We start from the raw sequence: 27,303 nt of genomic DNA, 5'->3' as shown, positions 1-27,303 counted from the left end.
CGGACTTCTGTTTTGTACTTTATACGAGCAATCTAGGTAGTCATTACATACGGATCCTATTCGGCGGTAACTAAACAAACCAGTCGGACATACTGTAATAGTTTAAAGGAAAAGGGTAGTTATTATTATTATTATTATTATTATTATTATTATTATTATTATTATTATTATTATTATTATTATTATTATTATTATTGATTTTATTAATATTATATTATATTATTAGTAGCAGTAGTAGTAGTCGTAGTAGTAGTAGTAGTAGTAGTAGTAGAAGTAGTAGTAGCAGTAGTAGTAGCAGTAGCAGTAGTAGCAGTAGTAGTAGTAGTAGCAGTAGCAGCAATAGCAGCAGCAGCAACAGCAGCAACAAAAGTTTACATTACTTTAATATACAATACAAAGTGTGAAAAACAGTTTCATATTTATGTCCCCCTCAGCATGTGTATTTGAAAATCATCCATATATCAGGCGAATCTGATTCTTCCGATTCTTTTGTCAACCCATCTTTTAAAATGCTACTAGTGCCACATGCTTGCATCAATCTCAACCAAACTTGGCCACAAGAAGCACTGACCCAATATCCTTCTGTTGTACACAGGGGTGAAAGGTAAGATGAGTAGTGGGGGTGTTCACTAAAATGTTCAACTTTTCCCAGGTCAAAGGTCAGATGAGACTGTAGGGTGGGGAAACAAACCCCGGCACTTGTGGAGTATAAAACTACAAAGGTCGCGCATTGCAAACAAACGGACACAATCAAAGTTTGTGATTGGTTGATATGACATGCCGCTTGCCGGAGCGACAAGCGACGTGAAAGTATGACAGTGGCATAAAGCCAGGTATCACGTGTGACTTAGCAAAAGTTCAACAATGCATCATGGGAGGCCAGATTTGGCAACAACTTTCTCTTTCCATTAATTAAAAGGTTCCTGAACTAGTAAAACCAGAAAATTCATATAGCTCCTCTGTGCAATTTTGAGAAAAGTAACCTTTGCCTTTATGTCAATCAGTCAAGTCAATCAACTTGTATTGTATAACGCCAGGATCTATAAAAATATATAGGGCCTACAATGTATATGAACTTACGAAGTACTTTAAAGTTTTTGTATCTAAACTTGAATTAAAATTGGTAATACGTGCAAAATAACTGTATAATTATGAATAACAAGATGATGACATTATTTAAATATTCATTGACAGGGATCTCCAAAATTTAGTTGAAGAGACAGAAAAAATAGGCCGAACCACCGTCAGTCCAAATTTTTAGGGTTAGGGTGTATCGGCCTGACGTCAGACCAAAACGGTGTTTCGGACTAACTGGGTGTACCTGTTTTTCACCTGATACGAGCAGTATCATTCATGAACTTTCCAGTTCAGCAGTAAGTCAATTATCTGGCTTGTTTAAAAACTGGAGAGTTGTAATTGTAGTTTTAATTTGTTTAGGTTTTGATTGCAAATGTTAACACTTTTAGATTTTCAAATAAAACACCGTTACCATATCAAGTTATATAGTTGCGAGGAAGTCATGAATAAGACTAGCAGTGGTATCATCCGTTAGAGTTCTGTGGATTCTACTTACGATGTTTAATATGTTATGATGTTTTATATACTGGAGCCATTTTAAATGCCCGCGGTGACAACGTATCGTACAAATTTGTGTCTTGTTATTGTCTTTTTTTGTTGTGACAACTATATGTAGCAACCAGGTTAATAAGAAGAAAGGTCATCATATTCATTTTATATGTTCAAGACCTTTTTGGTCTACTGATCACCTGTAGTATACCGTCTGTCAAGTCTATTATGACAGATTATACACCTGACTACTCAGTTCTTACGGTAAGAAAACAATGATTCGTAGCTTAAAATCCGTAAACAAAATTAATATTGTGCCGGTATTGACCTTGCAAATCGTTAGACTTAAAGTAAGGAATAGGACTCTCTATTATTGCAGTTCATTCCAAGTTTGATCAACAGGCGTTTTTTTTCATACCCGCTCACTGCTTCCTAAAGTTTGTGTATCTCATTAAATTTAGTCCACATTATCTATTTTATAATCCGACGGTGTTATGTTATTAATGCTTTCACTGAAGATAAATAAGAGTTTGTCCGAGAAAACTTTGATTTCTGCAATTGGAAGCTTCCCAAACTTTAATTCTTTAGGTTATGCAAATATGTTATATTTTAACTTTCAAAAGAACATTTGAGCCAAGAATGACAATGATCAAATGCTTACAGCTTTACGTGTGACTTTTGATACCATGCAACATTAATGTTGAAGTTTTATGATACTTTTCAGAAATAGGAGAAAAAGAGGGCGCAATGAGGGTTCTGTTTTTATTGGGACACCCTGTATGTGTAAAACAAATAAGGCTACATATACCTTTTTACACTTTTACATTTCGCAAAACATTTTCTATTTATTAAAAAAGTATTGGGGGAACTTATAACTTGTGGACCTTATATATGTTCCTTGATCAGTTGTGGTTTGTTCGTTAGTCCCTTGCAAGGCTTACGCCGCGGACTCGACTTGCAAAGGATCAACGACCTCACCACACCAGATCAAGATCCGATAATGGGTTACTTCTCATCCTTTTTCTAGTACGTCTAGTATGTATGTTTGCCGTTCTAGATAGATGCATCCGTATGTTTGCCGTACAAGTACACCATCTCCAGTGGGAAGATCTTTTCTCTCGTCTCAGACAAACCCGGGAGACAAACATAGATTAAAAGGCAGTCGTTGAACTGCTTTTATACAGGGTGTATCAAAATTAAGTATACAGTTTGAAAAGTGCCGCTAGATTAAAAAGTATGAGGTCTTTGGTCTAAATTCTCCAGTTGATAACTTAATTCCGTTTTTTAAAGTTGCAAATCTTTTAAAAACTAGATTGTCTCAGCAGCAGGGGACATTAGGCTGTCATGTGCATCTAGGTGTAGAGGCTTATCCTCTTATTCCCACTTGAGCATTCTCAAGTACACTTAAAGTTTTTTGGTCTCCTGGTCAATTCAGTTTTAATTTAGGGGTTGTTGTTATGTTGTTATAGCAACAAGCTCAGTTTTTCTATCCAGTCAGCTGTCACTTTAGTGGTGTGCAGCCATTCAGGTTTCCCGTCTTATTATTGTTATGTCCATAGTTCTCCTAGTGATGCACTTGCAATTGTTCCTTCGATCTTGATGCGTACTCATTTTTTGGGCTTGGTGCATTTAATGTAACTATCATTATACCTACCTGTATGCTATTATAATAGATCCCTGTTTAGTTGTTTCATAGAACATATGGTTTAAATATACTTGTACAAAATAAATTGCCCCTTTTGATTTAATAACATTTGTTTTTATCTTATTGGGTGTATGGGGTGATGCAATATTTTCCTATGTTTTCGGTACAGGCTGTATTGTAATAATTTGTTTGTCTTTCTACTGCGTTTTTATAGAGGGTGGTGGAGTTTCTTCGAAACCTGAAGAATCTCGTCAGTAGATTGTCTCCACTTTCTACTGCGTTTTTATAGAGGGTGGGGAGTTTCTTCGAAACCTGAAGAATCTCGTCAGTAGATTGTCTCCACTTTCTACTGCGTTTTGTGGTGTTGATTGGTTTTGTTGGGCTATTGAATGCTTTGTATGGAGTTTCTTCAAAACCTGAAGAATCTCGTCTGTAGATTGTCTCCACTTTCTACTGCGTTTTTATAGAGGGTGGTGGAGTTTCTTCGAAACCTGAAGAATCTCGTCAGTAGATTGTCTCCACTTTCTACTGCGTTTTTATAGAGGGGGGGGAGTTTCTTCGAAACCTGAAGAATCTCGTCAGTAGATTGTCTCCACTTTCTACTGCGTTTTATGGTATTGATTGGTTTTATTGGGCTATTGAATGCTTTGTATGGAGTTTCTTCAAAACCTGAAGAATCTCGTCAGTAGATTGTCTCCACTTTCTACTGCGTTTTATGGTATTGATTGGTTTTATTGGGCTATCGAATGCTTTGTATGGAGTTTCTTCAAATCCTGAAGAATCTCGTCAGTAGATTGTCTCCACTTTCTAGTGCGTTTTATGGTATTGGTTGGTTTTATTGTGCTATTGATTACTTTGAATGGAGTTTCTTCAAAACCTGAAGAATCTCGTCAGTAGATTGTCTCCACTTTCTACTGCGTTTTTATTGAGGGTGGTGGAGTTTCTTCAAAACCTGAAGAATCTCGTCAGTAGATTGTCTCCACTTTCTACTGCGTTTTATAGTGGGCTATTGGTTGCCTTCATGCTTTCCTCCCTTTCTACTGCGTTTTTATACCAGGGTTATAAATGCTTTGTTGCTTATTTGGAGTATCTTTATTTACTTGGTTGTAAATAACGGTGGATTTAATATATTATATATCAGTAAATGGTTTAAGCATTGATGCCAGATCTTGCTGAATACAAAATGTTCGTTTGCTAGTGTTGGCATTGTTTATTCTTTTGGAGATTTCTAATTATTTAATTGCGGTTAAAAATGCTGTTTTCCAATCCAATCCTCTGTTTGATCCAAAGATGTATCTGTTTAAGATATGCTTAAGATTTGCTTAAGATGAAATTGGTTAAATGTGATTCAGAAGTCAACTTTTGTTTGTCCAGCCTGTATGGTTGGCTTGTACACATTTTCCAATAATTTGTGTGTTTATTGATTTATATGAAGATAATCAATAATTCCAAATGCTTGCTGCAATTAATTATCTCAATGTATATAATTTGTTTAATTGATATGAAATCTGTTATTATCTCAATATAGTCTTAATTTCTATGAGATTGTGAAATTATTATAAATAAGCTTATGTGTATTAAATGGTCCTCATGATCGTGGGGCAATGCGGAGTCTATTCTTTGCGTTGTTGTGCTTTCCTGCTGTCTCGAGACAATCAACATCTTGTCCTCCTACAGCTGAAAAATCACTGGCGTGTGACCAATAATAAGGATTTGGTGGCGACTTTTGTGAACCGAGTACAAAAAGCAGTTGCGCGAAGTCAATTGGGTTTAAATGCCCAGTGTTTGCTATTGTTTTGCTGCCAAGAGAAACATGCAGGTGTACAGATCATTTGTCCTCATTGGTAGGTTTCCAATCCTGTGCATGAGTGAGTTACACAACACGTGACCTTTGGTAAATCTGGGCAACTATCTCCTTACATATGCTAGGTTTTACTTGACAATGAGAATAGCAACATTAAAATGGACACTCCACAGTACACGCCAGAGCAAAGGGCCTTCCTTGTTGCAGAGTACCATCGCACCCAGAGCCCAGCAGATGTGCTTCGGAGATTTCGTCAGCAGTACCCAAATGCACGTCCCCCTTCACGTGGCGCTATTTACAAACAAAATTGCGAAGTATCAGATAACTGGAACGAGTCATAATCTGAACAGAGAACATTGTGGACGCCCCGAACTGGAAGATCTGCTGCTAATATCCTAGCAGTCCGGAGCACTTTGCAGACGGGGCAAGCTGGAGGTCAAATTAGCTGCCGTCGAAATGGACTTGGAATACCATCTGCAACCTTTAACAGAATAACTCGTTTAGACTTGCGATTTCATCCATATCAGATGATAAGGAGACATCAACTTCAGCAAGCAGGTCACCAACGTCGCACTGTGTTCTGTAAGTAGCTTCTTGCCCGTCCTCTACGTTTCCTGAAAGATTTCATCATTGGCGATGAAGCAGTGTTGGCATTAAATATTTCTACATGTCCTCCTCCAGACCTTGAAGAACTTCAGAGACGCATAATTGCACATGTTGACATTCTCAGGCAGGACAGACCTCTCATTAGACGTGCTGTGAACAACGCCATGTTGAGCAGAACCGAAATCTACATACAGTAGAATTGTGGAAGACTAAAGCGCGCTTCAGACTTAGAGTATTGTACGTACAATATTGTATGTACAATATGTACGTTATTTAATCTATTGCCATTCTATTTCCAGTAATGTTTAAGTTCTAACGAATGTTTGATGACGAAAAATCGATAATATGTTACAATTACTTTTACTGTTTTTATTGTTTAATCTTGATACAGGTATAATGATTCTCTTTTTTTTTCACTTAAAACAGATTAAACTAGAGTCAACAGACGCTGAATACAAGCCGCAATTTGACCCTATAACTTGACCCCTGGGTTACGGATGGGGTCAACTGCTCTTACATTGTGCTTAGGATGTCATAAGAAATATTCCTGGTGAATTTCAGCTTAATCGGAACTTAAACATGGATTTTGATTTTTTTAAATTTTTGATTGACCTTTTGACCCCCTTAATGACCTTTGACCTCAATGGAAAAAAGCCCTTATGTACACCGACAAAATGCATTGTTCCAGTTTTAATTAAAAAATTCTACTATGTTCAGTTGTTGAGATAAAAATTCTTGAAGTTATCTAGCTAAAACAGGAAGTGACCCTTAATGACCTTTGACCCCCAAAATAAAAATACCGTGCATACATCAGGTAACACTAATTAATGTACGTTGGTTATATTATTCTGGTCTGTTTACATTTTGAGATAAATTTTTTTGAAAATTTTTGATAATTTTGGTTTTTGACCGGAAGTAACCCCTTAATGACCTTTGACCCCAAAACTGTAGGCATCCTAAAGACCCTGGCTAGTAGCAATGCATGTGTGCTAATGGCGACTCTCTGCTATGTAATTTGTAAAGACAGTGATTTTTTGAATATTTTTTAGACTTTGACCTAAAAATGACCCCTTAATGACCTTTGACCCCTTATCTGAGCACACCCTATAGACACCGACTAAAGTCGAGTCACATGATATAACCATGTCCTCATCGCATGAAATTTGTGGAAGGAGTAGCATTTTTTTGAAATCACATTTTTGACCATTATAGCTAGGTCAAAGGTCACAGCAAGGTCAAAGTCAAATGGAAGGTTTGGCCTAGTCCAGTGGTCATTTGGCTCAAGTATGGTTGAAATCTGTCGAAGCATAAGAGAGCTAGGGCGAAACGTGGCAAGTCACGCAAAATGTCACGAGGTTGCCAGAAGAAGAAGAAGAATTGAGAAGAGACAGCACAAGCCGACGTTTGACGTCGGCTTGTAAAGATAAATAAATATTTTGCATTCTGCTGTAAAATTAACTACATGTGCATGTCAATGATTTTATCGTAACTGTTCCTTTTGTCACTCAAGACATGTTAAAAGATAAACAAATATTGCACACTTATAGGTTAATGAACGCGTATTATTTGTTGGAAGAGAAATTAGACAAAATAATGCACACGCGCTGATGTTGATGCGTCTTATGCACGAGCCCCGAAGCGGCCGGGAAGTGCATTAGACGCATCAACATCAGCTATCATTGATTTATTGTACAGCCCTCTTCCCTAGTAAAAGTGGCACAATTGTGATATTACCCTTTCGTTAACATATTTCGAGATTAAAACAAGCAAATTGAACAGAACAAACGGCATTGGAGAGCTAAGACTGCGCCCTTGACGTTGATTTAAGCATCTTGTCACAACGGTGTTTTTTAATTGCCAAAGAGGGCGCTTTTTACTTGCACAATTTTTTTTTAGACAGGCGGTAATGTGCCTTGATCAGGTGTGGTTCGCTGGTTAGTCCCTCGCAAGGCTTACGCCGCGGGCTCGTCTTGCAAAGGATCAACGACCTCACCACACCAGATCGAGGCACATTATTTTTGATAATGGCTTAATTTTCATCCTTTATCTAGTACGTCTAGTATGTATGTCTGCCGTTCTAGATAGATGCTTCCGTGTGCTTGCCGTATTAATACACCATCTTAAGCTAGTGGCTAGATCTTTTCTCTCGTCTCAGACAAGAGATTAAAAGGCGGTCGTTGAACTGCTTTCACATCATGTGGTAAAGAATATCGCTGCTGAGCATAGCTTCTGTAATAAACTGCAAGAGTACATTATTTTGTGTGCGATATAAATAAGTTTAACGATTTATATGATTTATCTGCAAAACTCAAGGAACAATAAGAATTTAGTGGTATTTCAAATCAAATTACATCTCGAAAATTAAAAAAAACTGATATTAACCGGTAATAAAAACTCTCACTAGTTTGCATTTTTCGTGACACGAAAATTTCTCAAGCAAATTTTCCCACTTTTGAAAACCTTAATTCTTGAACTTGTCAATACGTGAGGATTAAAGCAACGCGTTAAATAGAGGCGATATTGAAACAGCAGACAGCATGTTGTTTTTGAATGAGATGAAGGGTTCTTATCATGCGCCTGCTTTCTAGATAATGTTATCATAACTTCTTCAAACCTAATGCATGTTTAATGTTTGTTGGTTTAGTATAGAGATCGGCAAGCACGCTGACCGTAACTTGGTGGATTTACTTTTTTACATTATGAAGAGCTTATTTCCCAACCGTGTTAAGTTCACAAACCCATGTATCTGATTTCCTTGTGAGAAATTGCAATTGGTCTTGATGCTAATAGGTATTATAATTTCAGTTTGATGCACCAATTCAAAGCAAACAGTGCATGGGTGCACAGTAACAATACTGTGTGAGGCCTTTGTTTCCCAAATGAGAACAATAGTCTGCATATTGTTATTCAGCATCGTGATGGTAAATAATGGCTTGTTGATTTTACAACTCATTGTTGCTAATGTCAAACTTGTCAAAGTAGTTGTGATTGTATCACACAAGTAAATTAGACACATTGGGTTGTGGATTTAACACGGTTTGGAAATAAGCTTTAATAGATCAGAAAAAATTAGTACGAAGAATACGTTGAAATATATAATACTAACGTTGCAATTCAAACACCGCAACGTGTTTTTCATATTCACAATAACCCCCTTTAAGGGTCCACTTGAGGTTAGAGTGACATTAAACTTTCCAAGCGTCATCATACTATATAAATAGCAAACTCTGTCGGGCCATCGACTGAGCGTGCGTGTAGAACATCTTATAGATCATGAGACACGTTGGTTTTCCATCAACAGAATTATCGCGTAAAACGTGTAGATTACCCGACGTAATATGGAAAGTCATTTGCCATTTTTGCCTCTTATCCTTAATGTCAATGTGACGGTTTTATTATTATTAAGTGCACAACATCGCACTGATCGTGTGTCCGGGTGGCGAATTTTTTTTCCGTAGTTAACATTTGAATAGGAGAAACTTATAATACATAATGTATAGTATTACATGTATTATGAGGCTAGATTCCACATGCCATTATTACTAAGTATTTCTTCTTACTTAACAAAAAGAAACGAACTATATTATATTTAAAATTCTACCAAGGATTGACCGGGGTTCGAACCAACAACCTATCGATCCATAGTCAGACGCTATACCACTATGCTACGAGTAGTTCTGCCAGAAAGCCGTCTTTCTATCATACTTGTTGATTACGGAATAAAGCGTATATACACGATACACTATATTACTAGTTAATACGTATATAGGCCCTATCTCCGATCAATATTGAACCCTAACCCTAACCCTAACCCTAAGACCCTAACCCTAACCCTAAACCTAACCCTAACCCTAACCCTAACCCTAACCCTAAACCCTAAACCTAACCCTAACCCTAATCCTAACCCTAACCCTAACCCTAACCCTAACCCTAACCCTAACCCTAACCCTAACCCTAACCCTAACCCTAAACCTAACCCTAACCCTAACCCTAACCCTAACCCTAAACCTAACGCTAACCCTAACCCTAACCCTAACCCTAACCCTAACCCTAACCCTAACCCTAACCCTAACCCTAACCCTAAACCTAACCCTAACCCTAACCCTAACCCTAACCCTAGGCGGGACACCACGTATACAGTTGCTTAAACGGGCTCCCTATTCAAATGTTAACTACGGTAAAATAGTTCGCGTCCGGGTGCTCAAAATTCCAGAAAATTAGTGCACGCCCCCTATAGAGGAGTAACTTTTCAATCAAAGAAATGTCCGGATTTCCAAGTCTGCTTTCTGAACACGACTGGAATTCCAGTGGCCAATGTCATTTGATAAAGCTTGGAAATCCAAATAAAAGAAGGAAACATCCAAAATGAGTTCCCAAATTCAGGATGTCTGGTTTTGAACTATATTTCTGTCGGATTTTTTTGCCATTGGGGACTTTAAAAGTCAGGATTTCCAACAGTCACGACTGAACAAAAAGTCCAGAAATCCAAACTCCTCTATAGGGGGTGTGAATCTATTTTTTGGAATAGCCCATTAAATTGTTACCATTAAAATGGAGCACATGGTCAAAAAATCTTCTAGTTACAAGGATCAACAAATATATAGTATAAAAGATTAGTTTTAAAGATTGTTTGATCTTAGAGATTGAAATTCAAATCCATAAGATTGACACTTGAATCTTAGCATCGATTAATCTTGGATTAAAATATACACTAATCCAAGACTAATCCAATTTATGATTAAAATTCAATCTTACGGATCTGAATTTCAATCTATTAGATTAAAAAATGGTAATCTAATTCATATTAGCTAAATTTAATCCATTAGATTAAGAATTATTAATCTAAGCTCGGATTTTTTCCTCATCTCAATCTCATAGATTGACTTTTCAATCTGAGGAATTTAGAGAGTAAGGGAAATGCACTACCGCCTCACACTCCTGCAATTGTGAAACGGACCAACTTCAAAAACGAGGTTAATAGCTATCTAAGCGCCAACCCGTCGGCTTTAACAAATGATAACAGCCTTGATATGTCTTGACAAAAAAAAAATAGTTTAGTAGCTATTAGGTAATGAAGGATCAAGGTCCACAAATAATATTTTAAAAAATTAAATCGAAATATGGATAAAACCAAAATCCTTTTCTTACGATCAGCGATAGGGTGAACGACGTCATACAAAAAGGACGCATGAATCCGATTACTAAAACAGACTATAATCCTACACCGTTCCTTGTCATGTATATAGTGTATTTACAGAAGATGTTTTCGAGGGTGAAAATCAATTAATATTAACCATTTTGTTTACATTTCAACACAAAGTAAGATTTTTCTTGTTGGAACGCGATGGTAACGACACTCGCATGGTGTGTAAGAGGCAAACATAATTCGTTTTCCACTAATACACCACTCATGGTCAGATTTATACGTACACTTAAGTTACTATAGACGTTTTAACTGTACTTCATGTGTGTGATAAGTCTCATTGATCGTCTAAGTTGGAATAGAATGGCATTAACAGGAATATATCAACGCTTTTCCGCTATAAAGAAGAACTAGAAAGGTAAAGGGTCTTAGAACATATGTGACCATCCACCACAACTGAGCCCAGATGTCGCCAGTGCCACTATTGAGATATGCTCCATTTAAGGTGGTACGAAAGGCAAAATCAAGTTGCTCTGATTGAGATTAAAATAGACTTGTTGCAGAGAGATATGCAAAATAATCTTAATTCCAAAATTTGAACCAAATCGGACAAACGGTTTTTGAGATATTGCTGTTGAAAGATTCTTTGTATTCTATTGTTTTTGCCAATATATTGATGAAGTTAATGAGGAAAATTGGCAAAATGTGCTCATTAATATTAATTTTTGCCAATATTTTATGAATAAACCTTCATACTACTTTTACCTTAAAGAATTTTGACCTGAAACTTTGCCAATGTGTCTCTATGACCTAAACCGTTAACATGTGATTTTCCTGCCCATCTAATTTGCATATTTGCATAATTAATTAGATGGGCGGGAAAATCACATGTTAATGTTTTAGGCCATAGAAACACATTGGCAAAGTTTCATGTCAAAATCATATAAAATAAAAGTAGTATGAAGGTTTATTCATAAGATATTGGTATAATATTGGCAAACATGAATATTCATGAGCACATTATGCCAATTTTCCTCATTAACTTCATCAATAAAAAAAAAAAAACAATAGAATACAAAGAAACTAAAAACATGTATATCTTGACAACCGTATGTCCGATTTCCTTCAAACAAAAACTATTTTGCTCAGTGTATTTAGCTTAAGGCATGGGTTCGTTAAAGTAGCGTTCTCCGAAAAGTTTTTCGATAAATTCATTAATTTCTCAAAAGTAAAAATCTCAGTTTAATAAATAACGGTTAAAATGAAAGCCATTATTGGGGGCCTAATTATCGTATCATTATAATAGGTCTGGCACCAATGCAAGCATTTGTTTCGGTGTCCTAAATTCATAGTAAAATATGCTGACGCTATTTTTTACAAATCGCCTGGAATTGCATATTTAGGTTTCAGCGATTGCTGAAAAAAGTGGGGGGTATGCTTATGAAAAGCGTTTCCGCTTGGAATGTAGATAGTTATTGTTGCTATTACTGTTCGCGATTTTAATTTATGCACTCTTTAGCCGACAATTTTCAATGCATTTTACACACTCAAAATGTCGCTCGCGTAAATACTGATATTTTAAACAGTATCCGTTTTTAAACAAAACAACTGTCCACATTAGTTCCCAAGACTTTGATGATAACATAGATACCAAATCAGACTGCATGTGACGAACAGATTTTAAACTAGAATTGACAGAACCAGCGTAGGCCCTATGAAAATGCTGTTTCGTAATAAATCGCGTTGTGATAAAAGAGGGAATTTTAGACATCCTTTTGGCTGTTTTTTATACCAAGGAAATGCGTGACCTACACCAAACTTCTCATGTAGCCTTGACTTAATGTCCGTGGCTGTTTGATATTATTAAATTTAGACGATTTTAACTATTGACTTACATTTAACCCGATGTTTGGCCAGAGAATGTTGTATTATATTCCAAAGATGAGGGCGCTGTCACGGAGCTAGACGACTTTTAATTTCGCGGGGATTTTTTAGCTTTTTAAATCCTTTATTTTTCGCGTTTCCTCCGGCCATCCTGGTCTTTTATCGCATTTTTAAGCATTTATATATGTTTGAGGATTCGCGTGTTGGTTTATTGTTCATCGTTACTGTGTTTTTATGACATTTTTAAACAATTCTGTGAACACTGAAATAGTTCTGTATGTGAAATCAGCCATCTTGTATAGTCACTACAGCTACATCGTACTCGACATCTAAAGTGCAAAGTTTTTATCAGCCTGTATATTTAGTATGAAGCCTACCATTAGTTATTTTGTTATTGGATTGGTGCTCACTTTGGCCCGTATTGGGAACACTAGGGACTACAAGACTGTAAGTACAACTGTAGACTTAAGATTTGCCGACTGTGAAGATGATGTGATTTTTGGTACTACAAATCTTCTTGGAACAACAATGCTTAATTCACGCAAACAATTCATCAAAACTCTCAAAAACTCAAGAGGTCTATCATGGACCCATGTTCTGATTATTGGTCTTGGAAATGACGTTAATCCAAATCCAGGTCCTCCATCAGGCTCCTCATTTAATGACCCTCCAGCACCGTGTGGAATCTGTGGTGATGAAGTAGGGTATTATCCTGTAAAGGGTATCCAGTGTGAAGAGTGTGAAAAATGGAACCATGCTACCTGTATCAACATGAGTAGTAAAACTTACAACCTTCTTGCTAATACAAGCACGTCCTGGATTTGTGATGGATGTGGACATCCAAATTACTCTGACTCATTGATCAATATTGACTTTGATTTTCAAACGGAAAACCCGTTTAGCCCTTTGGATTCGGATCAGTCACTGAATGATGTGCAACCACTTGCTACATCATCCCCAAAGTTAAACAAAGGCAAAACCATGAGATTTGACTTTGCTCGCACTCCTAAAGAAAAGCATGCAAATAAGACTAAACCAGAAAAAAAGACTAGAGCGAAAAAACTCACCATTTTAAACATAAACTTTCAAAGTATAAAAAACAAAACAATTGAGTTCCTGTCAATTCTTCATGAACAAAAGCCAGACATTGTAATTGGCACCGAAACTTGGCTAAACAGTTCCATCCTTGATGCCGAGTTATTTCCACCTGAGTATGCCATCTTTAGAAAAGATCGTCCTGATGGCTGGGGAGGAGTCTTGATAGCCGTCAAAGGCCTCTCCTGTCATCTTCTTGATGATTTAAATTCTGACTCTGAATGTATTTGGGTTCGTGTTGAATGTGGCCCAAAGAAAAAGTGTATGTTGGGGCATTCTACAACCCTGACACCTCGCATGAACCAATTGATTTGCTGAACTTGTCTCTCTCCAAACTCCACCAGAAAACTAAAGGAAACTGTGAAATATGGCTTGGAGGTGATTTTAACCTCAAAGACATAAATTGGCCTGATCAGTCTGTTAAAACTGGTAGCAATTTTACTGCTCAATGTAAGAAATTTATTGACATCTGCAACTTCTTCAGCCTCGATCAACTTGTTACCGAGCCAACCCGGAAAGATAGCATTCTGGATCTGTTCCTTGTTTCTAACCCCACTATTGTTGAGTACACTAAGGTATTACCCGGATTAAGTGACCATAGCATGGTGAAGATCCATGTTAACACCGGGTGTTCAACAGCCAAACCTGCTCGTCGCAAATTTTTCCTATATAAAAAAGGTAAATTTGATGATCTTCGTAAGGATTTGCAAACCTTTGGTCAGTGTTTTCTCCAAGACATGAAGTCAAGATCTGTTAATGAAAGTTGGATCCACCTGAGAGATTCCCTTATGCAGCTTACTGAAAAATACATCCCTTCCAAATACTCTTCCACCAGGTTTAATCTGCCTTGGTTCTCCCCCGCACTTCGTCGCCAAAGCAGAAAGCTCCAAAGACTGTATAATAAACAATGTAAATCAAAAAATCCTGAAGATTCCAAACTCTTCAAAAGCGCCCGGAAAGCGTATAAGAGGAACTTGAATAAAGCCCACAATGAGTATATCTCCGCTATGCTTGAAGAAGACCTCCAGCAGAACCCCAAGAAATTTTGGAAGTACGTAAAATCAAAGCGAACAGACAATGTTGGTGTGCACCCATTAAAAAATGGCACCGAAACCGTCTCCGATCATGTTGGCAAAGCAAATGTTTTGAACTCATTTTTCAAATCCGTCTTTACCCGCGAAAATACGTCAAACCTTCCCGGACTACAACAGATTTTTCCTGATATTGATCCGCTTGAAATCACGGCTGCTGGCATAGAAAAACTTCTGCATGATCTCAATCCCTCCAAGGCCTCTGGGCCAGACAACATTCCTAATAAAATCCTTAAAGAATGTAGCGTGGAATTAGCTCCACTTTTGTCAGCTCTTTTCAACCAATCTATATCCACTGGTGAACTCCCAGATGATTGGACTACTGCTAATGTGTCTCCTGTGTTCAAAAAAGGCAGTAAAAGCGATGCAAGTAATTATCGTCCTATATCGCTCACGTCCGTTGTGTGCAAGTGTCTTGAACATGTCATTCACCGCCATATAATGTACCATCTAGAGCGTCACAACATACTCAATGACTGCCAACATGGCTTCAGGAGACGTAGAGGTTGCGACACCCAGCTACTCACCACAGTAGATGATATCGCGAAATCAATCGAAAAGGGAAAGCAGATTGACGCAATTTTACTAGATTTCTCTAAGGCGTTTGATCGCGTCCCCCATCAAAGACTTCTCCTGAAATTGAGACACTACGGTATTACTGGACATATTTACAATTGGATCTCAGGGTTCCTAACATCACGTTCGCAGAAAGTAGTTCTTGAAGGAGAGTGTTCTACATCAGCAGAAGTTTTATCAGGTGTGCCCCAGGGCACAGTCCTCGGCCCGCTACTGTTCCTCCTTTACGTGAACGATATTCCTTCATATGTATCTTCAAAAACCAGGCTTTTTGCAGATGATGGGCTTTTGTATAGGGAAGTTTTAACTAATTTTAATTAAAATTCCTCGTCAGATGCTGCCTCTCTTCAGAGTGACCTGGACGCCCTGTGTAGATGGGAAAGTGAGTGGGAGATGAAATTCAACTCTGACAAATGCTTTGTCATGCACATGACCACCAAGAAGAACCCAGCTATCCACCCTTATGAAATCAATGGCAGACCTCTGCAGACTACAACCAACCACCCATATCTTGGGCTTATCTTCAGCAGTGATTGCACCTGGTCATCCCACATAAATAAGATCACCACCAATGCCAAGCAGACCACTGGTATTATCAGAAGGAACTTCAAGTCTTGTAGCAGGAATGTGAAATCACGCCTTTACCAATCTCTGGTTCGCCCAAAGCTGGAATACGGTGTTTGCGGTTGGGCTCCATTTACTGAAGGAGAAAAGAAACAGCTTGAAGGTATACAGAGATTTGCAGCCAGAATGTGTTGTAACAACTACACTAGGAAAGCTAGCGTGACAGCCATGCTTCAAGAACTCGGATGGCCACTGCTTGAAACTAGACGCACAATAGCCCGGCTCAACATGCTGTATAAAATTACCCATGAACTTGTGGATGTGCAACATGAACTCAAAACTCAAACCAGAACCCACCGGAGATCCCACCAGTATTCATACCACCGGGTTCATGCCAAGTCTAAGGTCTACAGTACCAGTTTTTATCCATCAACCATTCCCCATTGGAATGATCTCCCAGAGGCCATCATTAATATAACCAAACTAGAACAATTCAAGACAGCCGTCGCTGATCATCTTGTTAAGGGGAAAGCAAAACTACGTCATCTAGCTCCGCGACCCGTCCAAACTCTAGCGGGATGCGGATCTACCGTTTTGCTGGAGACCCAGATACAGATACAGATACAGATACAGATACAGACTCACTTTAAACTAGTAAAAAGGACACGTTTCTGCTCAGATGTTTCAGAGTTTGAGACCCTATATTCACGGTTTTCCTACTAGCATTCAAACCTATGACAAATTTGGCTGGTTTGCGATATGCGATTTTTCATCCTGATGTGGTAGTGATGTCAGTACAGTGAGCATTTAATTGGGCACAGCCAAATAATTACTAGCGTTCGGTCAAAGCGCTGCAGCGCGCTGGTGTACACATGCACACGCTTACGACGCCACATAGATGCGCGAGCGAAACAGCTGCTTCAACGCGCTGACGTTGACTGCCATAAGGGTGAAAAATGGTAGGCCTACATGTATGACTATAAAACCTCAAACTCGCCCCTCTATAAAGGTTGGCAAATGAAGGAGGCGGCAGTTTAGTGAATATGCGAGTGCAAGCGCCGCCCTAACCGTGGAAGGTTTCCGCATACCGAATATAGGTTTATATCATGGCCTCTAGGCCTCATGGTTTATTTTTCGAAAAGAAAGCATAATCAATTGAGAAGGGAATGGATATTGCCATAATAATATCAAAGTTAATACTTGTCGTCCATAACAAGAAGGAATGCAGCACGATTGTATAATATCCAGCTTTGGTATTTCATTTACTAAACATGAAGCTTTATCTTTACTAGATTTATGAAATGAACGTTTGCAGACCAGGCCTTCTACATGTAGTGAGCATCACATTAGATTGTGTTTAAAAGAAATATTTATAAAATAAATAAATAACATTAATCCATATAAGATTTATATAGCGCACCAGAGGATACAAAGCGCTGTAATTTTGCTGCTACTATAGTGAATTATCAGAATCAGATATCATCAACTATGCCGATTGTAGCCGATTAGATTGTAACATCCACTTATTATCTCAGCAGTTCTCCAAAGTCCATTGGATGAAGAAAGATGTGAACGTTATGAATTAATAAGTGTCGCCTCCTAGAAATATCCTAGATAACCAGCTTGGATGATAAAATATTATCTAGAACCATGCATCTGTTTTTCAAGGTCTCCCTTTCATCTTTCTGACCTCAAAGAAAGGATTAAAATTATTGAATAGAGTCCATGACCTGATGCAACGCATTATTAATGAGTAGCTATTAGGGACAGTCATGCTGTTATGGTTGAGCGAGCAACCTATGACCACTACACAGGTCAATGGCCTGATTGCGATCTGGCGGGTTTTTTTAAAGCACGGTCCCTGAACTACGGTGTACCATGAGGGACATGCAAACTTAAAATAATTTTTCACAAACTCAAATATTTTTTTACAAACTGAAATGATTTTCTACAACTCAAATAGTTTTTTACAAACTCTAATATTTTTTTTACAATCTCAAATAACTTTCTACAAACTCAAATAATCTTTTGCAAACTTTCGACTTTCACGAGAGAGCAAGACTCCCGGCGAGACTCAGGCTATCGAGATTGAGTATATGCGCGATGCGATAATATGAATTTTTTTTTTTAAAAGAAGGGTCTTAGACCGCTCGGCCACACGACTTGTTGGTATCCATCTTGAATTTTTTTGTACATATAATCGCAACCTCAACATAGGCTTACCACGTGGCAAGCAAAGACAGAAAACGTACCATATTTTGGAATTTTATTTGCTTAAAAACATTAATGTGTATTAATAGCGCTCAATTGTTGTTACGAGCCGCACCATTTGATTTCCAGGGGCATGGGATTTTTTGAAAAAAAACTTCGCCCACTAGTGAGACGAAAAAACAACTTCGCCCACTAGTGAGATGGAAAATAAATCCTCCCTTTGGAGGCGATAAAAAAATACAAAATTCGCCGCCAAAAAAAAAAAAAAATTCTGCCTGACCCAAACTCCCATGCACCCCTGAGAATCTAATGGTGCGTCCCCTGCGTGATCTAAATACAGAAATCCGACAATAAATGGGCCTCTACATGCACAATACATTATATTAAAGTTTGCAAAAAAAAAATAGTTTGTAATAATTATTTGAGTTTGTAAAAAATCATTTGAGTTTGTAAAAAATTATCAAAGTTTGCAAAAATTATTTTAAGTTAGCATGTTCCTCATGGTACACCGTACTGAACATAACATATCCGTGGGCATATGACCGAAATTGCCTGGCAATTGACGTCTCATGTCAACACAGTCTATAGTGTGATTAGAACATTATTGTCTGGTGATCATTATAGTATGGTGATCCAGATTTTCAAAAATTAAAAGAACCACTTTTTAGCGGGAATTTTCGTAAGTTACACAGCTGAAGTTATGAAAGGGTTGAAAGACTACAATATTATGGCATAAACAAGAATATGTTCGATTGGTCTTTATTCCTATAGTCTGTGCCCTTAACTTATTCAATCTATTCAAATGGTTCTAAATACAGTTTCTGTTTTCCAGAAACATCGTTTCGAACCCCCTTAACTTAACAATAAACAATAGGAAACAGAGGATTTATTGACTGTTTTATTGATTTTTCAATACTTAAATGTCAAGTACTATAGACATGATATACATCATTTTAAAACTAATTTCAAGCAGAATATTTTGGTTGAATATCTCAAAAATGATGATTGGCGACTTCAGGGCTCCGTTGTGCTGGATGGTCACATATTAATTAAAGGGTACATGCCACAAAATAGCTTTCCATAGACTTTACGTGCAAAATAGGGGTCACGTTTTAGGCTATAAGTCGAGTTACGTCTTACTTTGAAATATATATTTGATATCATCTTAATCAGAACAAAATTCTGCATAACATATCTGAAAATGACACCATATTTTAGGTCTACTTTTTGAGAAAAATAGCGCTATATAAAAAGACCCGATTTTCCCGTGTTTACGTCCGACTGCTAACCGCGTTTTGACCTCGTGTGTTCATGCGCTCATCATCGTAAACATCACTCAAATTTTCGCGATTTCTGTTCAAATTAGTAGAGATCACATTCACAAGTTCTAGCAAAACACGATTTGCAACACTAAAATGGTTAATATTGTACCGATTTTGCACATTTTTTATGCAAAGTTGGGACTATAGTCGTGATAAACTTTTACCGGAAACCGCTTCACACGCGGATTTAGTGGCATGCACCCTTGAAGAGGCTAAAACATCGTTTTTAGGCCTTGAAAATGATTTTGTTATCTTTTTCACTACATTTTGAATTAATTGTAAGAAATTTTGGGTTATTTTCTTTCATACTTTAGACAGGATGTCGATTTCAAGCACAAGCATGATAGCCGACAATTGCCATTTTTCGTCATTTTGATGCACATGAATGCACAATGGTTGCTGATTTGCTATTTTCATGAAGATATTAATTGATGTTAAGAGTAAACGTTCTTTAAACATCTTTTACAAGTGCATAACTTCAAAATTAAAACATTCTCAGTACCTGCAGAATATTTAAAAAGACAAGAAATGTCAATCAAGTAGGCCTACCCCCCCTTCAGCGTCACTTTTAACCCGTTTTGTCCAAAAAGCAAATGTAATGAATGGCTATTTGAAATTAAATATTAATATAAATTAAACTTTGAATGTTATAACAATTTAAAATACTGAACAGTGGTATAAATAAAGCAAACTAGAAACTTAAATATCTTAAATCTAATATTTTATGTAATTTTATTAAAATAGAAGGCCAAAACTTGAGTTTAAATGACAAAAAAATTGGTTAAAAAATAACAATGAAATTGAAAAACTTCTTTGTAATTTAAACACCAATAAAAAATGTTTTCAATATTTTGAAACTCTTCTTTATTCATATCAAAAGGTTTCAAACTTCTACCAAAATCGGAACTTTTATTAAATTGGAAATAAAAGCAGGCCTATTCGCGGCAAACGCACATACAGCGAAAAAACTGGCGGCGTCCATGAACGCGCTTGTTGATGTCCCTCCTCTTTTCTTCGCGTGCATTTTAAATAGATAAAGACGCGCGGAAAACGCATGGAATTGCTCCTTAAAGGGTACATGCCACAAAATAGCTTTCCATAGACTTTACGTGCAAAATAGGGGTCACGTTTTAGGCTATAAGTCGAGTTACGTCTTACTTTGAAATATATATTTGATATCATCTTAATCAGAACAAAATTCTGCATAACATATCTGAAAATGACACCATATTTTAGGTCTACTTTTTGAGAAAAATAGCGCTATATAAAAAGACCCGATTTTCCCGTGTTTACGTCCGACTGCTAACCGCGTTTTGACCTCGTGTGTTCATGCGCTCATCATCGTAAACATCAGTCAAATTTTCGCGATTTCTGTTCAAATTAGTAGAGATCACATTCACAAGTTCTAGCAAAACACGATTTGCAACACTAAAATGGTTAATATTGTACCGATTTTGCACCATTTTTATGCAAAGTTGGGACTATAGTCGTGATAAACTTTTACCGGAAACCGCTTCACACGCGGATTTAGTGGCATGCACCCTAAATGAGATTAATGAGTACCCTGAGAAATTCAATTTGATCATTTTACTTTATTTACATTTAAAACTATTTTTAAGAGACGGGAATACGTTCTAATGTAATGAAGTTGATTTACAATAACAAATTCAGTCAAATAACAAAATAACAGTCGGATTTATTAAAATATTGTGAGTTCCCCTGTGATCATTGCATTGTATCATATGAAAAAACCCTGTTGCCTAATGTGGATGTGAAAGAATGAGCTTTAATAGATTTGTGACCTTCCGGTTTCGAATTACTCTATGAAAACATGATTTTGTGGTATATTTTAAGACTGTTTTGTGTTTTTTCTGTAAGGAAATTACGTGCCATCACAGAAAGGTACTTGCGAGCCGAACGTTTCATTTTTTGAGTAGTCAGTGTGCTACCAATTATCCAACTGAAACCAATGAGATTTGGTGTTCGCCAAAGTGCTCGTCGCTCCCAAAAGGGAACATATTCTTCTGACGACTTGCTGAAGTTTGGTTTGTGAACCAACACATCTGTTTAATGCAAGAACAATGTCTGATCGTAATATTCTTTTCATGGAATTTTTAAATTGTATTCACGTATACAAAAAATGTGGTTTTGTTGTGCAATCTGGAGTGGAAGTGGGTAAAATGTGTTATTTGGCCGCGGGTATTTCCCTTATCCGTAACAACAGATACTACCATTTTATTTTTGGATCATTCGATTGTCGTTAACAAAATAGACTATGTGTTGTTTCTCGATTGGTTAAGGGGGCAAGGAATCCAATTACTACACTGAAATTTCAGTGAACCAAGACAAGCGGTTCAGAAAATATGATAGGAAATGAGGTACATCCTAGCGGTACCTCATTTTCTATCACAAGTATCGAACCGCTTGTCTTGGGTCACTGAAATGTCAGTGTAGTAATTGGATTCCTTGCCCCTATAATATACATAACTTTTGTTATTAGTTTTTGAGAAAAATGCAAAAATAGTCATAAATTTATTTAGGGGTGTAGTTCCCCCTTAAGCAACTGAACGTTTCGATGTCTGCTTTATATTATCAATATTATCAAATGAACGTCCACATCTTGAACTATGTAGGCTGTGCACATCTTGCAAATCGCGTAAATTACATATGATGAGGGAAATGTTTAGCTATTATCTTATATATGTCTTGTTGATGTTAAAGCTATGATAATTCTCGTCGATGGTAAAGTTACGATAAACCGAACAGCTTTTCAGTTAATGTAATGAACGTGGTTTGAAAATGAATATATGAGACTAACGATATCTTTTTTGGCCTACCCCTGTATGGGCTTTGGCCAAAATGGTACGTGATAAAATAACGATTTTATAAATTAACTATTTCTAAATTTCAATTCAATTATTAGAGTCACGCGGTAGCCGTGACCAGCAAGTTTTTTTAAAAAAAAGACTGATAAAGAAGACTAATAACAGATGCTCCCGCGAGACTATATTTATAGCTAACATTAAAACACTTGACTTCTATTGTTCGATGTTATTTTTCGCTGGGTACAAAATGTATCTAAAACCATGCTAAATGTTATTTACAGTCCCAGGTGTAATATTTTGACAACTCATTAATTCAAAAAGGGCCACCAATCCTACAGTCAATCATTGTTCGTAATAAACAAATATTTTTGCTTCCATTTCACGCGGTATTTCATAGCGAAAATTAGTTGCAAATCATACTGATCCAGAATTTTTAGACACTGCTACAGGTCTACCTGGTTATCACCTTCACACTACTTTTTCAGATTCACTTCCAATTATACCCTAGCAATTTCTGAAATACCGTACATACAAATTCCGAACCCCATTCGCCAAAAAATCAAGTTTTTCACAATTCTTTTGTTCTTTTCGGACGACACATCAATTCATATAATAAATATTGTACATCGACACGCTATTTCGTAGCCGAGTCTCGTGGTGTAATGGTTAAGGCATTGAACTCCTAATCCGGGGACTCGAGTTCGAAATCCGATGACCAACTTATTTTTTCAATATTTTATTAAACAATAATTTTATTGTCATTAATCAAGGATAACACAATTTTAATCATCCAGTGCTATTATGATATTTTTTTTTTTTATCAAAGCAAGATGTTACCAATATTTTTCTCATTTTTAGTTCTGTCCTGCCACGGGGCGATTCGCATGATAATAGGACAATAAAACATGTGATATGTATGAATGGTTGTTGAATCGATCTAGAGACCTGTCCCTTTGTCATCTTCAGCTATCGTAGAACTGTATTCCAACATGACTGTCATTTCAATTGTTATACCGTTCCGGTTGGTTTATTGCATACACTCTATAGGTGTGAAAAATTATTATAGTATGGAAGGCCAGCAGGGACAAAAACGTATCCAAAAAGATACAACCAAATATGGAAGGCCACTAAAGTCATAGTTACGTAAAGGCAAATTAGCAAAGCGGCAAAAATACCCAAATGCCTATTAAAAGGAGGGACTGTCCCCACCACAGACACACGGAACCCCCGATAGAGAGCAGGGCTTGAAGAATGAGGGAAATTAAAACCGCAAAAGACCGCCAACAACCGCCGCTTAATAGGAAATCAACTCGATTGCCCGCAGGGCTACAAAGAACTATCAACCGCGAAATTTGGATATCCAACTAGATTGCCCCGCAAGGCTACAAAAACCACAATCATGGTTGGCATGAAGAATGAGGGAAATTAAAACTACAAACCGCGAAAGATCGCCAACAACCGCCGCTTAATAGGGAAATCCAACTAGATTGCCCCGCAGGGCTACAAAAACTATCAACCGCGAAATTTGGATATCCAACTAGATTGCCCGCAGGGCTACAAAAACTACAATCATTAAAGCATAATTATCTTGCTAAGTCTTGGCACTTAGACGCTTCCGTAGTATAAGCCTTGCTACATATACACGCATTTCTCAGCTTCAATTTGAAGTAAATCGCACTGACTCTGTGTCTCGCTGGCATCGTCAACATTGGGTATTTGTTGTTCATATTTACATTTTCTTAGTTGCCTTGAATAAAGTTTATTAAAATGTATAATATCCCTATTAACATTACAGTCACGCGGTAGCTGTGACCAGCAAGTTTTAAAAATAAACGGCTGATAAAGTTTTATTAAATTATTTACTGTCATAAATCAAGGATAACATATAATTTCAAACATCTATGTTTCGTTTTATTCGTTTTATGGAGTACTTCGTAACACGATGACTTTCCAAACTTGGCTACATTCATAAAAAGAAATAAAATCCACCAAAAAACGTTGACAACGTAAAAGAAAGCAGCAAGTTTAAAAAGCCCCACCTCGGCTCACTTTTTGAAACTTGGTCCCATTTTGAATATCAACAGCAAATCGGTGTTTTTAACGTTTAAACAACAGCATCATTGCCATTAACATGCCTACTTATTATAAAACAAAACATATATAGGATATTGGCCAAGAACAACATAATAACCTTTCTGATCGTTCCAGAATGCCTACAACTCAATATCGCATCGGCACATTAAAGATACATAACACTTCTAGAAATGTTTTAAGTTGATAATTATGACAAAGTTTAAATCAGTATCTTTTACAAATGGGACCAAGTTTCAAAAAGTGAGCCGAGGTGGGGGCTTTTTAAACTTGCTGCTTTCTTTACGTTGTCAACGTTTTTTTGGTGGATCTTTACTTACACATAAATTTTCATTAATAACATCAAGCCTTTCTGTTATCCTCCAGGTATCTAGAGGAATCAGACTTTTTGCATTTTATTATTTATTTCATCTTGTTGACCTAATAATTCATGATGAGTTATCTCAGATTATCACTCCAAAAAACATGTAAATACAACTTACAAAACAAAGAAAATTACCTTTTGGTAAAACAATGTCGGGTCAGATTTACACTTCACTTTAAATCTGATATTCCTAAAAATATCTATCATGAAGATAGCATCGTGACGATAGAGCTTAGAGCTGGCTCTGATCGTTCAACCTTTAAAGTGTTTATTTTTAGGTAGCTACGCCACCTAAGATGTCAATCACAGCATAATGAAGCGCGAAAAACCTCCGATATAATGCAACTCACCTGCTACTCGATTGGAGATATTTGAGGGATACTCAATATATAAGCATAACCAGTGAAGGGTAAGACATGATCAGCCCAACCAGTCGTGTAATTTGTAATAATGTAATTCCGTTCAAAACATTCAAGCTAAGATGGTTTGGCTATAACAATTAAGGTAAAGTTCTGTTCTACAGATTTTAATCTACACATACATGACATACTGCAGTTACTGTCCGTTTTCCTATACACAATACACAGTGCTCTCACCATTACCGCGCGACCTTTACAAATAGTGTATGTTAGAAGTATATTGCATTTGCCTAGTTAACATCACTGTGTGAAAAATAACCGGCCAATATTTAAACTATTCTCCAAACTTCTAGCAAATATATTTCTCTAACATGACCTAAAATTACAGCTAGGTTAGATGTTCAGAAATAGTCGCACTTTCGTAGAATATGAGTGAGGGCAAAGCATAGCTAGCTCATATCTAGCCAACTCCCCGTGTTAATTGAATGGAGATTTGAAAATATTGCGCTATATTGGTAACGAACCGCACGGTTCTGAAGGATGCCACAAAAAAAAGGTACAAGGTACATTTAAACTATTCTATGAAAGTCTAGAAAATATGTCCTAAATTTTTAGCTAATTTAGGTGTTTGGAAATAGTCGCACTTTTGTGTTTTAGGAAGGATATGTAAACGACAGATAACACCAAAAATATGAAGAAATTATTTCCAAACCGTGTTAAGTCAACAATCATTATGTTGCTCATTTTCAAGAATGCTGGTTAACAAAAAGCAGGTCATTGTCTCATTTCGTGAACAAAGGTCCACATACCATTGTTTCCTTGCGTTTCCTTTATAATCAGTTACCCAACTGAAGCTGTATTATAGCACCTCATAGCGATACCGCACATATAAAACAGACACATGTGCACAACAAGAGAAGATCCGATTTAATCAGTTGAGCTGTTTCAATGAGTGTTATCTTGGTTTAGTAGCTTTTAATGGGGTTTAAGTCCTGCAAAGGTCGAGATGAATTCTAGTGTAGACATGACTCACAGTGTCGACTTCCTATTCGATAAATATAAATTTAATACTCCGTTGGTGAGCGACGGGCGACTGGTATTTCACCGAACGCAAGAAAAGGAGTTCTATCTGATTGGCTAGCAATCGATCGCTTAGGTCGCTTAGTAGTCAACTACAAACTCAAAACTGAGCATCGTATTCAATTCGATTGAAATCGATATTCTATTATTGCCGTAGATAAAGAGAGTGATAGTGTGTCAATAATGTACATTGTATTGCAGCTGGATTTTACATGCATTCTTTTATATAAATTTTTTCTCAAAGAGTTGAATATGATCAAAATTTTTACTCAGGATTTCAAATTTTTACCCGCAAATTGCAGTTAAACATATCCACAGCAAAATACCGGTCCTCACTAATTAGTGTATTTAATTTCCAGTTAGTGTATTTAAGATAAAACCTGACAACAAATAAAATTTTCTTGCAATAGAAATATCATATGGGATACTGATATGGTAGGCCGCAACCGCCACAACGTGGAGCTGCTACGCGTAGCTGACTTTTTGCTCCGTGGAGCCAAATTGACCAATCATGATCATGTTAGAGTTTTTCATTACTCGGAGGTAAAACTGACTAATTAAGTACGACTTACTCATTACGTGAAGCGAATTTATTCATTAAGAATTTGCCAGACGAGCGTCACGTAGTTGCAAGATATCCTCGGTCACGAAAGTTATGATTCAAAAAGTAGTTCATGAAAAGTACGAACTGACTTATTATTAAGATGGACATGCACTCATAAGAAACTCATTGTACATAACTATATAGCTAGGCAGAGTGGTGGTAAACTATGCACACAGTTCTGCGATCTGCAGTGTATCGCCGGGAGCTAATTTGTATAACTTGCGCGGTGTCCCTGCGGAATTCGACTTTCAGCAAACTGCAAACCAGTTCGGATTTACTTTATATACTAGTAGTAGGCCATACATACTGTAGTTACTGTCCGTTTTCCTATACACAATACTCAGTGCGCTCACCATTGACGCGTGACCTCTACAAATAGTGTATGTTAGAAGTATAGGCCATTGCCTAGTTGACGTCACTACTGTGTAAAAAATAATGTCCTAAATTTTTAGCTAATTTAGGTGTTTGGAATT

General features: G+C 37.0%; 1 protein-coding gene across 1 annotated transcript; it reads left to right on the top strand.

Annotated features, from left to right (window-relative positions):
* Positions 1-13,014: 13,014 nt before the first annotated feature.
* LOC140143515 (uncharacterized) lies at positions 13,015-24,797 on the top strand. Its single transcript, XM_072165344.1, has 4 exons — positions 13,015-13,974; positions 14,088-15,591; positions 15,745-16,386; positions 24,790-24,797. Exons 1-4 carry the CDS (start codon positions 13,015-13,017, stop codon positions 24,795-24,797), a joined length of 3,114 nt encoding a protein of 1,037 aa, XP_072021445.1.
* Positions 24,798-27,303: the final 2,506 nt, after the last annotated feature.

The sequence above is a fragment of the Amphiura filiformis genome, unplaced genomic scaffold (assembly GCF_039555335.1).
Source record: "Amphiura filiformis unplaced genomic scaffold, Afil_fr2py scaffold_22, whole genome shotgun sequence".
Classification (NCBI taxonomy): domain Eukaryota; kingdom Metazoa; phylum Echinodermata; class Ophiuroidea; order Amphilepidida; family Amphiuridae; genus Amphiura; species Amphiura filiformis.
Note: the sequence above shows the minus strand (reverse complement) of the source record. Positions and strands in the feature narration are given on the sequence as shown.

What these genes read in the sequence shown, in the direction of transcription:
- LOC140143515 (XM_072165344.1), top strand. Translation starts at nt 13,015, where the DNA reads ATGAAGCCTACCATTAGTTATTTTGTTATTGGATTGGTGCTCACTTTG. An exon ending in CTGACTCTGAATGTATTTGG is followed by an intron (nt 13,975 to 14,087) that starts GTTCGTGTTGAA and finishes AAACTCCACCAG; the next exon opens with AAAACTAAAGGAAACTGTGA. An exon ending in ATCAGCAGAAGTTTTATCAG is followed by an intron (nt 15,592 to 15,744) that starts GTGTGCCCCAGG and finishes ATTCCTCGTCAG; the next exon opens with ATGCTGCCTCTCTTCAGAGT.